The 12,357-nt window shown below is 43.7% G+C and overlaps 1 protein-coding gene across 8 annotated transcripts in view; it reads right to left on the reverse strand.

Annotated features, from left to right (window-relative positions):
- The window catches only part of LOC147031802 (calpain-10-like), a 131,776-nt gene that overhangs the window by 49,073 nt on the left and 70,346 nt on the right, over positions 1-12,357 (reverse strand). For all 8 annotated transcript variants that reach the window (XM_085867716.1, XM_085867717.1, XM_085867714.1 and 5 more), the window contains 2 exons: positions 5,986-6,121; positions 776-879 (listed from right to left, as the gene is read on the reverse strand). In XM_085867716.1, the coding sequence (XP_085723842.1) occupies positions 776-879; positions 5,986-6,121 (240 nt within the window). The remainder of the gene's footprint in view (positions 1-775; positions 880-5,985; positions 6,122-12,357) is intronic.

Raw genomic sequence — 12,357 nt, forward strand, 5'->3', positions numbered from 1 at the left:
CCGTCGTTGCGTCCTCTCCTTTATTGAAAGTGCCACCTTACCTCGTGGAATAATTAGTGAGGGTTTGAACACCCGGGTAAAGTAATCTGAACCGTCGAGGTCGGCGATAACATTGCTCGGTTATCCCTTTTGTACGGAACGAACCGCTTAAGCGGTTGATGTCCTAAGCCGACCTGCAGCGTGGTGCAACCCCTCGGTAGGTTACCCGCGCAGGTATTTAGGTATATCGACATTCGGCGATTCACCCTATTCCGCGCGAGTAGAATGCGGACTGGGTTGTGGTGAGGTTAAACCCCCACCCATGACTGGCTCCTGGTGATAGTTCCAGGAGGGTCACGACTGAATTGTCCGACCGGTGGGCGACGCGGTCACGATTAGAGTTACGTGGCCGATCGCACGCCAAGCGGACCACAATTCGTAACAATATATATATATATATATATATATATATATATATATATATATATATATATATATATATATATGTACACACACACACGCATGCACGTGCACACACACACACACACACACACACACACACACACACACACACACACACACACACACACACACACACACACACACACACACACACACACACACACACACACACACACACACTCACATAATATTAACTCACATGCTCTTCTCACCAAAGAAAGCTGCATAAAGCAACCAAGAAAAGCTACACAAGGTAATACATATACATGTCATGGAATCAGTGAAGAATGGTGTTTCATATTTTTCACCCAAGGAAAGAAAGTTGTACACATGCCAGTGGTGATGCTCTGGAGGTGGCCAGCTACACTGTATGGATATGTGACAACAATCTCATCCATCTCCTTTTCAAACTCATTGCGATCCAGTTCCATATTCTCTCTGATGGCAAGGATATGTTATTATTAGAGAAATGAGACTATTATTACAGAGAATATCAAAAACACTCATTTAAATATCACACCATCCTAACACTCACCTAAATATCATTATATTTTTGAAATAAAGGAAAAAACAGCTCTGCAATCATGGAGGTGCAATTTTTTTTACATGTGGAATAATGGCAGAATTCTGAAGACAACCCTCCCATCCCCTCTCTCCTATCACCCCTGCTCACCCCATAACCCAACAATATGCTGTTCTCCTTATGTCTTTATTGTTGTCATCTTTTCCCCATATTATTTTTCTTCTCTCCCCTTACTCCTTCTCTGCTCTGCTATCCTTTTCTCTCTCTCGCTTTCTCAATTTTAGTGTTATCACTCCACAGTGCAAGTCCAGTTGGCATCTGTAATAAATACAAGTCCTCTGAAGAGTTGCTTCATAATTCTCTAAACTCCATATCTTTATGTATCAAAGCTCATTGGGAGAAGTAAAATGTCATTAAATTTCACAATTTTCATTCTCCATCAACTAATGAAATTGCCAGCCAGGCCCGTCGCTGGGGGGGGGCATTTGGTTGCAATGCCCCCCATGGCGCATCTGGTGCCCCCCCACTTGTATGCCACCCATTTATGCCCTGTTGCACCATGTGAACAACTTAGTGTTTAAGGATGAGCGCCCAATGTGAACTTGCTGTTTAAGAGTTCACCTGTGTGAACTAAAACCCTTATTCCAGATGTTCAGTGTGGTGAATAATAAGGCCTTCTTGGATAAACTGTTCTTTAATAATATCCTTCTTTGAATAACAGTCAAGAGATAAGTGTGCGCTTCCCAGCGCATCTCCGAAAGCAATTGGCAAGACAATACAGTCCAAGACCACAAGATAAAAGATAATAACGCAAACACCAACGCCAGCAGCCAAGACCTCGTGTCGAATGTCGATGTTGTGGGTGGTTATACTGTATATATCGTGGATCATTTAGTTTTAAGGAATAGCCAATCGGCGTCTTCGATATGGAGACCCGATTGAGCAGGATACCTGATTGGTTGTGAGTTAGGTATAAATGTAATATAGTCATAATATGATAATATGATTAAGGAAAAGACATAAATTTACATAATTAAAGATGAAGTGCACGTGCACCACGTGACCTTCACAACCCGTCAACCCTCCATCTTACAAAAGTAATTTTTAAATAAAAATTAAAAATATGTGTGTTTGCAATCGTGTTTACATTTGAAATTATGCAGATAAAACCTGTTTTTGATGCATGGATCATTTAATAAATAAAACCGTCAACCATAAAATGTCGCAAGTCGCGAGATTAGTGACGCGAGTCACGAGGGACGAATCACGGAGCACGAGCTTGCAGCAGGAGAAAAAGACGTTGATGATGGATATACGAAAATGGCTCAGAAAAGGAAAAAAATGCAAGCGACGAAAATGAAGAAGATGATGAAAGACATGTTGTGGGAGGAGTTGGAGGAGGAGGAGGAAAAGACGATCATGTCGATGAAATACCGACAGAAGCTGGCCAACCTGGCCAAGCCAGCAACGTCAGCCCTGCGGCTGTAGCCCCAGCGCAGACAGCCGAGTTTCCACGCTCGGCAGCGGCCTCGGGACCGGCTGTGACTGTCAAGCCGCTTCCCGATGATCTTGGAAGTGAGAGACCGAATCAAGTTGTTCTACAGCGGTACCATGGCCATCTGTTGCAGAACAAGAGTCGCTCGTTTGTGTCCTCGTCGTACCAGACTAATGAATGGCTGGGATACAGTGTGCAGACAGATGCAGCATTCTGCTATCCATGTAGGAAGTTTAACAACGCACGTGGCCCAATGGACTCTACTTTCACAGTGCGAGGCTACCGGAATTGGAAACATGCCGTTGAGAAAGACAGGGGGTTTCACAAACACGCAACTTCAAAGGAACATTTAACTTGTGTTTTGAGGTGGAAGGAGAATGAGAGGCGCATCGATTGTGGTAAGGAGATTTCCACACTCCTCAATGCTGATCAGCTAAATAGAAACCGGTACTATGTGTCTGCTCTTATAGATGTTGTGGGATTTCTCGCCGAAATCAGATACCTTTTAGAGGGAGCCTTGATCATTTTGAGGATATGTCAGATGGGCACAGTGGGCTCTTCCTCTCGCTTTTAAACTACACACTCAAAAAAGACACCGAGCTAGCCGAAATAATAAAGCATATCCCACTAAACGCAAGCTATACTAGTCCGGAAATGCAGAATGAACTGATCTGCACATTGAGTAATGTTGTGACGGATGCCATCGTGGAAGAAGTAGGCACATCGTGGTTTACCATCAAGGTGGATGGGACGAGGGACCCCACTGAATGTGAGAACATATCAATCATCTACTCACAATAGCTACAGCCGACGCTGGAGATGCAAAAACATTGACAGACCTAATAATTGCAGAGCTGAGAAAAACAGGACTTGACACGTCAAAAATATTAAGTCAGGTGTACGACGGGGCTTCGGTAATGGCTGGGAAGCACGGTGGGGTACAAAAGTTGTTGCAAGAGATATTCGAAAGAGAAATCCCCTTTGTGCATTGCTTGAATCACCAACTCCATCTGGTAGTTATCCACGCACTGGCAGCAGAGAAAGCTGTCACTGATTTCCTCGAGGTTTGTTGTTGCCTGTACAAATTCTTCAGAAAGCCCACTGTTGCTGCACAGTGTAAAGGTGAGCGGTTAAAACGACTTCTTGTTCAAAGGTGGACGGGACATTTAGCCACCGTGTCTGTGATCATAGGATCTATAAAGGATATCACATCCTTACTGTCGGAGATTGATGCAGAGCGCGCCTACGGTGCAGAGATGAGGATGGAGGCTATTGGGATTTTGCGGGAAGTCTCTGGGCCTGCCTTCATGTTCACTGCTATCTTTGTACAAAAACTGCTGATGTTGTTAAATGGCCCTAACAGACTCTTGCAGGCAGAGGACATGGACTTGCTAACGGGGTTGGAACTGATGGCGAGTGCTACAGAGTGCGTAAAGAAACTCCGCTTTGAGGATGAGTTCACTGATCTGTGGAACAAGGCCGACGGTGCTCGCACTTCTACACCTGCACCACCAAAACGGAGATGCACAATGCATAAGAACTTGGAACAGTTTGTAGTTTTGGAGACTACTGGACAAAACAACGACAATGACAAGACAGAACTGCAGAGGGTTTTATAGCGCAATTGACACTGTGCTTGGCGAGATCGCTCGGCGCTTCAGTGAGCGCAACACACAACTCGCCCGTTCACTCGCTGCCTTGAATCCTGAAAATGGCACGTTTTGGATGCCCACTTGCTCCAGCACATCATCACATTAACAAAGTCAACCATCAATGAAACAGAGTGTGTGGTTGCAAAGCAGTTTATTCGCTCACAGACAGAAAAGCAGCCAAACGAGAGATGGACAACACAAAAACTCCTCTCAACATACCACAAAACGCTGGAAGCCATGCCAAGTGTAGTGACTGCAATGAGACTTGGACTAACATTTGGTGCGTCCACTGCCATGTGTGAAAACTCATTCTCAACATTGAGGAATGTATTCACTGACCATCGACGGTCCATGCGCCATGCACGCAAGGCACAACTGGTACAGCTGGCCTTCGAGAGAGACCTCACACGTAAATGCCTGAATGAATGGAAGGAGAAGGTCCGCAGAAAATTCCACACCGAGACGCGTCGCCTGCAGCTCTTCTGACAGCGAGTACAGCGGTATAAAAACTATACGAGGGGTTCAGATTGTGTGTGTGACTGCTGGTGATGCGTATGTGGTTGTGGTTGCAGTGTGGTTGTGGTCAGCACCTGCCGTGGTCGGCTGCTTTGCACTTCTGATGTTTAAGTTAAATGTTGTGTTTGGTGCTTTGCATATCCCATATCTAGTGCTTTGTGCATAACCTTACCTCTGTGTAATTGACTACTTTAAATGCGGACCTTGTGGTATCTTCAGGCTGGTCGTATTTGCTGTTGATAGTTTAACGTGATGATCGCAGGTCATAGCCGACTGTATCTTATTTCAAAGTGCACTGATTCTGGTGCCAACCTCCCCCGTTTAGTCATTGTATCTCTGGTATATTAATTTTTCTAATGCCAATTCTTGACAACACCTTGTATAAGTGCACCTGAATTGGTGCCAATTGTCTAATCATTGAATATCTGCATTGTGAATGTGCCAGTTTGTTGCGGCTCTCCTGCATTCGAATAATTTTAGGCCAAAAACATCGGAACATATTAAATCTAGCTGAGATCAATTTGGTTCGTATGCGACGGCAACCTTAGTATAGATGTGTCAATGCTGCATGAATACAATAGTATATCGGGTTATCAAAAATATGAAATATAATAATTGTGCCCCCCCATCCAGTTCATATGCCCCCCTTAATACTGAGCCCTGGCTACGGGCCTGTTGCCAGCAGAGGAAGTAAGAATCTCGAAATAAAATTTCTCAATCAGCCACAAACCAGGGAAATAAATAAACAAACTTGCCCCGATAATCTGTGTGCTTTTCTGTCCTTGCTTATTAACCTCTATCCACTCTCCTTCTCATTGTGGTCCAATTTGTCTGTCATTTATCCACCTCTCTGTCCTTCTATTAGGTTGCCAACCTTCCATCCTGCATTGTCTTCCCTGAGCCTCGGACCCCCTGTATTAAAAAATAAAAAGGAAGATCAAAAACAACAACTACAATATTTCCAAAATATAAGGCATAGTGTAAGTTATCTATGTTTGACACAAGTTGTGGTCATATTGTTTTGACCCTGTGCAGAATTACCCTGCACAAATCTCTGCTGTAAACAGCGACTGAGTCCTGGAACCCTGGTTATGTAATGTCAATGATAGTTTCTCCAGCAATAACTACAGGCTGTTTTGTCGCACTAATATCACAGTGATACATCCTTATTGGATAAATTACTCATTGAAAATGCAAAAGATTGATCATCGTCATGGTGTGGACAAATACGGGGTTTTGAGTATAAACAACGGTGAAGATGTTGCAATTAGTATCTATAATTAAGCTAACAGATGATTTAACTTTTTGGAAGCATATAAGACTCATGCACTGTTTAAAAGCATGTTCAGAACACTCACCCCACTTTGCTATGACCCCATGGGTTCCACAAGTTGAACTTTTCCACTGCACCTTGGCCTGACTGTGATCCCTGCAGCCCCCAGGTCACACCCACAAGAGCGAATGCATGATATGTACCAAGAGAAGAGTGTAAACCTGCAAATATCACACCATGAAACATGATGGGGAAAAGGAAAAAAAACGACATCCTTCATCTTGATCACAAAAATCAGTTCACTCACAAAAACAAAGTTGTGTCCAAAAGCAGTTTTTGAGGGACCATACATTATGTTGTTGACACGCCCCTACAACCCAAGCACATTAGCATTGCTTGTCAGGGGTTGAATAACCTCTGGAAATGTCACAAACACTGTCATTTAAAAATTATGAGTTTAAAAGGGCCCAATGACCCAACAACCCACCTGGGCCTGTGCATCCAAAGGATTCAAGTAATTGCAGAGAAGGCTTCTTTAAAACCTTTGATCACGTTTTAAGTGGGTCAACTGGGGTCACTGGGTCAAAATGGTCATCTGAGGTCAAGGGTTTGGAGACTTCTCATGTTGGGTCAAAATAGCTCATAAAATCTAACAATGACTCCTGGAAAGAAAGACTTTGCCAAGTTTTGCGAAAATTACATCAGCGGCTAAATAAAAGGTTAATTGAGGACAGGCAGATGGTGCACCAGGGCATGAGTTTCCTTGAACATAGTTCGAGATTATCGAAACATGATGTCCTTAAAGAACAATACTTATGCACTACGATCAAACATGGAGTAAATATCATCTGTATCCATTGGGAAATTATAATCCGAGTTCGCATCTCAATTGGTTCAATTATAAATATCTGTGATATAGCTGGATTAAGGGTGTAAATGAAATTTGTTGGATTTTGAATGAGTGACCAAAATGAGAAGTTATGACCAAATAAAAACAGCCCGAAGGCTGCCTCAGTCCTGCCATACTTATCAAAATAAGTAAAGTGATTCCATGATCATCACAAAATACAATTACAGAAAAGGAAAGGCAGAGACAGACATTGCCATGAAGGTTTTTCTTGTGGTCATATGGAAATAAGGAGTTACAACTGAAGTTTACATGTTCTTCCTAACCTGAAGCAGGCAGGCATTTTGATGATGTCATACAAAGACATCAAATTATTTGCAAGCTGTTGCTGGGATAGGTCAGTTGCATGAAAGCCGATAGTCAATTTTGGATTTCAAAATAGTGATGGGATGGTTTACAAGGATGTTGTTGTACCTTGTCCTGCAGGCAACATATTTGTAAAAGCTCCGCTTTGAGCCTTATATCAGTGTATATATATATATATATATATATATATATATATATATATATATATATATATATATATATATATATATATATATATATATATATATATATATATATATATATACATATATACATACACACAGATGTTTGGTACGACAAAACTTTAATATTGATACAAACAAACAAACACGACATAATAGTGACCAAAGATTTTCGTGCTGCACTCTTCAGGGTAAAAATCGCAGCAAGTGAAGGAGGAAGTGAAGGCGCATGCTTTATACGCAGGTCTCAATAAGGTAGATGCTGATTGGTTCAACCGTAGTTAACCGTGACATCATTACGGTTGAACCAATCAGCGTCTACCTTATTGAGACCTGCGTATAAAGCACACGCCTTCACTTCCTCCTTTACTTGCTGCGATTTTTACCCTGAAGAGTGCAGCACGAAAAGCTTTGGTCACTATTATGTCGTGTTTGTTTGTTTGTATCAATATTAAAGTTTTGTCGTACCAAACATATATATATATATATATATATATATATATATATATATATATATATATATATATATATATATATATATATATATATATATATATATATATATATATACATATACATATATAAATACATATATAAATACATAAACATACATAGACATATACATCTATACATATATATATATATATGAGGCCCGGCGAGGAGGAGTGATGTAAGCGACATTTTTTAATGAAATGATGATGATAGGCTCGGATGATTGGGGAAGGGTTAAAATAGTGCTATATGGCATTAATTTTGGCTCAACATTATTAGCATAACAATAGAAATGTTAAGATTTCTGTTTCATGCCTGTCCAAAATTATGCATACCCCATACCAAGTCTCAGAATTGAGGCCAATGTTTGTGATAATGCACATGCTTTTGATATTCCTAAGATTCTTTATAATGTTTAGCAATTATTCCAAGATGTGTGCATACAATCTGAATGCATTACAAATGTGGTCTATTGAATGTACAGTGAAGAATGCTATAGAACAACACTCTGCTTTTGGACTATAAATTAAGAGGAGCTGATGCAATCATTCTCAGGTCATTGTCATAATGGCGAAGAAGAAAGAAGTCAGTGAGGACCTTTGGTTGTGCATTGTGAATGCTCACAATGAGGGGAAACGCTGCAAAGCTATTTCGAAGCAGTTCCGAGTGCCAGTTGCCACCATACAAAGCATAATTAGGAAGTACAAGGAGTTCCACACTGTAAAAATACCCACGAGCGGGAGTGCCGGTCATCTCTGCCAGAAGTTGACAGAAGCAAAATCAAATTACAACTCGGCAGAACTCATATTTTTGCCTAACTCAAAAAAGTTCAAAAAGTAACTCTGTGCCAGACTGGAATAGGGGCAGTTCATAAAGTATGTACGCTCTACTTCTGGGTTTCAAAACCACCCACCCCCATCTGTATGCAGGCTAGTGACCACTCACCCACCCCCATATGCGTATCATGTCACATCACAATACTTTAAGATGACAACAAACTGTAGATTTATCTCAAATGCATCAGTAATTATTAACTACGGTAATACAGTAATATGGAACAATTATTGACGTCCACGGATTCAACATCACGTCGAAAATGTTCCTGTGAACGGGGATATTTTTCCCCCTCGCGATGACGACAGGCTCACTCACCTTCATCTTCTGAAACGCTTTCATATAGTCCGACACCACTTTCATAAAGTATGTATGCAGCCGTCGTACCACCCACCCACCCCTGTATTCAGCCCGTACGCAGGCTTTAAACCACCCACCCCCTCATTTTTGTTTGTACTTTATGAACAGGCCACACGGGGCAAAAAAAATGCAAAAATTTGCGCAGGACCCGGAGCATCTTCAGAGATTGGCGCCGGCCTCCGGATGACCACTTCAAATTAGCACCGGACATGTAAGAATCAGAGCGAAGTTTGAAGGGCTATAAAATCGGAACGAGAGCAAATTTCAAAAAAATGGCTCGTGTTGTTCTAGATAATAGTCCATAGTATCTGAATCACTAATAACATTTGATCTCTCTTGATAACTGAGGGAGGAGATACGATTTGAAATCGACGATTTTTGCAACTTTGACAGCCTCGTGACCTTGACCTCGACCTTGGACGACCTTGAAAGTTATATTGTTGTGCATGTCTCATCGACCTCTATCCATTCCACTATTGGTTATTTGTCTCCACTCGGTTTGATTGTGGACGGATGGACGGACGTACGGACGTACGGACGGGCAGACAGACTTCGAGACTGGCTTTATTAGGTCATCTCTGAGATGATAGAGATGATCTAAAGAACATTGAAGGACGTGGTCGGAAGCCAAAGGTGTCACCTCGTCTGGCAAGAAAAGTATGGCGAGAGGCCAACAACAATCCACGGATCACTATGAAGGCTCTCCTGGACAACCTTGGCGAGTCTGGGACCAAGATATCAAGGCAGACACTCCAGCGGATGTTACACAAGGGGAGTCTCCATGGACACCGACCAAGAAAGACTCCACTCCTCCATCCCAGACACAGAAAGGCTCATCTAGCCTTTGCAAAAGCTCACCTGGACAACGATCCAAGATTTTGGTCCTCAGTTCTGTAGTCGGATGAGACGAAAATGGAGCTTTTCGGACACAGAGATGTTGCTTTCATTTGGCGAAAGAAAGGTGAAGCATACAACCCTAAGAACACAGTCCCGACCGTCAAGCGTGGAAGCGGGAGCATAATGCTTTGGGGATGTTTCTCAGCCAGTGGGCCCGGCAATCTCGTCAAAGTGGATGGCATCATGAAAAAGGAGCAGTACATCAAGATCCTTGAGGAAAACATCAAACATTCCGCAGAGAAACTTCACCTCGGGGAGCATTGGGCGTATCAACAGGACAACAATCCAAAACACACCGCCAAGTCAGTCAAGAAATGGTTCCGGGATAATGATGTAGACGTTCTAGAGTGGCCAAGCCAAAGTCCGGACCTCAACCCAATCGAGAAACTGTGGAGGGAGCTCAAGACCGGAGTGATGGCAAGGAAGCCTTCCACCCTCAAAGACCTGGAGACCTTCGCGAAGGAGGAGGGGGTCAAAATCCCTGTGGAGACATGCAAACACCTTGTGAGCAAGTATAAAAACCGTTTGGAGGCTGTAATCACAAACAGAGGCTTTTCCATTGATTACTGAATGTGACTGTGAACTGATTTAAGTAAGGGTATGAATAATTCTGGACATAAATTTTTTTTGTAAATCTATCAATAAAATACCCCCAAAACAATGTATTTCTTGAAATGTCTCTTGCAGTGATTCTTTCAGCTGTTTGTCACATTCTTATGTAACTTAAGCCAGAAGAAACTCATTCCTCAAATAACACGATTCAAAATACTTCAAATTTAGAAAGGGTATTGTTACGAATTTGGAATTCGATTGCACACAACATACAGGTTCCTTTAGTCAGCTATGTCGATAAGTGCTTGTTCCCAAGATAGCTCAACTTCCATTGTTTAAATGTTCAGAAATCGATTAGATGCGCTGCGGATCGATTTAATAGTTAGGGAGCGAACAATGGAGACGTCCCTCCCCCTCTTCTGCGATGAGGAAGAAGAGCCCTGCCGTCCCGTAACTCATGACGTCAACAACTCCCTCCCACCTGTGGTTGAGCAGGGGATGGATCACGAGGGCATGAGTCATGCCGGGCGCGAGGGAGGGGGCGGAGAAGGATAAAGAGGAGAGCCTTTCTTTGTTCGGGTTCTGCGTAGTTCAGCAGACCTTCGGGTCCTGTTTGACTTGGGTTAAGGTTGAGGATTTCGAAGGCTTTTTGCTTCGGCGTTGTTCGTTCAGCAGGCCGTCGTGTCCTGCTTGGCTCGGGAGAGCTTTTTGCTTCGAGCTGCTTTGTTTGGAGGCAAGTTGAGCCGGTTGCTCGGCTCGAGCTGCGAGTGGTGGCTTCTTCTTCATGGTTCGTGGAGCTCTTTGTTCTCCGTTTGGTTCCCGGCTTGGTGCGACTCATCGACCTCTTCTTGGAGGTGGTTCCTCGGGGAAGCGATGCAACGATGGGAAGGATCGGCGCCTCATCTCACCAGCACGTGTTGAGAAGCGCGGGAGGATTCGCTGGAGCTCGGGAAGGATCGCGGCTCACGGCGATTGGATCCAGGTCGCTCTCGCTGGAGCCCGGGTCCGAACAACATGAAGACTACACGAGGTGGAGAGGTTGGAGATAGGCTCTGGGTTTCAGCTCACCTGTCCTCTGAGCTGGAGCTCGTTATTAAAGGCCTCAGCCACCATTTCTTGGGTGTGTTTGTGCATACGTGTGTCCGTGGGCCCGTCTAATAAGTAGGAAATTGTACAGTGCTTTTTGTGTGCTGTAAATCTTTGCATTGCATTTCGTAAAGTCGGTATTGTTCTGCTCTTACGTGCTTCCCTAGTTCCCCATTATTTTTAATAAATACCCCAATTGTTAAATGTTTTCAGCTCGTCACATCGATTCTTTCATTGGCTGAGCATTTCGTGTGATGGTCGTTAGAAAGCCGTTGGTTTGCCGTAAAAGGGGGACATTTTGACCGACGGTTCTTGGCGATTAAGCCGCTCGGAATCGCACACGGGATAGGCTCGCCTCAGCGGTTTCTTCCGTACGAGTTCCGTCGAGGGTGGAATACCCCGGTGGTTGGATCAGGTGGGTATTTGGGTACATTGAAGATTGGCAATCGGCCCGACCCCACGTGGTCTGCCCATTGTCGTATTTCGGTTCTTATACAAGGCCCCGTCGACTCGGACTTATCCGGGTGGCGATCTGTATTCCGGGCGATCGGTCGGGCCGACTCGACTTGCAGCTCCGTCAGAGCGGTCGGTTGGCGGCCGACCCCCGGCACCGTAACAGTGGTGTCAGGAGTGGGATTCGGCCCCCTCCGCCTGGGTAGCAAAATTCACGGATTCGGATCAGGGGTATACGGAGCAACCCCTCCCCCCCCCCCGTGTCCCCAAATTACGAGCGTTATAAATTTTTTCCCAGCACGCAAAATGTTCAACCAAGACAAGCTGAGCCAGGTGGGTAGTGATATGGATTTAGAAGTCGTAGAATCTATGGCTCAGGACGAGATCA

This window comes from Eptatretus burgeri, chromosome 2 (genome assembly GCF_056783735.1).
Source record: "Eptatretus burgeri isolate ZD-2024b chromosome 2, Ebu_testis_v1, whole genome shotgun sequence".
In the NCBI taxonomy this organism is placed as follows: domain Eukaryota; kingdom Metazoa; phylum Chordata; class Myxini; order Myxiniformes; family Myxinidae; genus Eptatretus; species Eptatretus burgeri.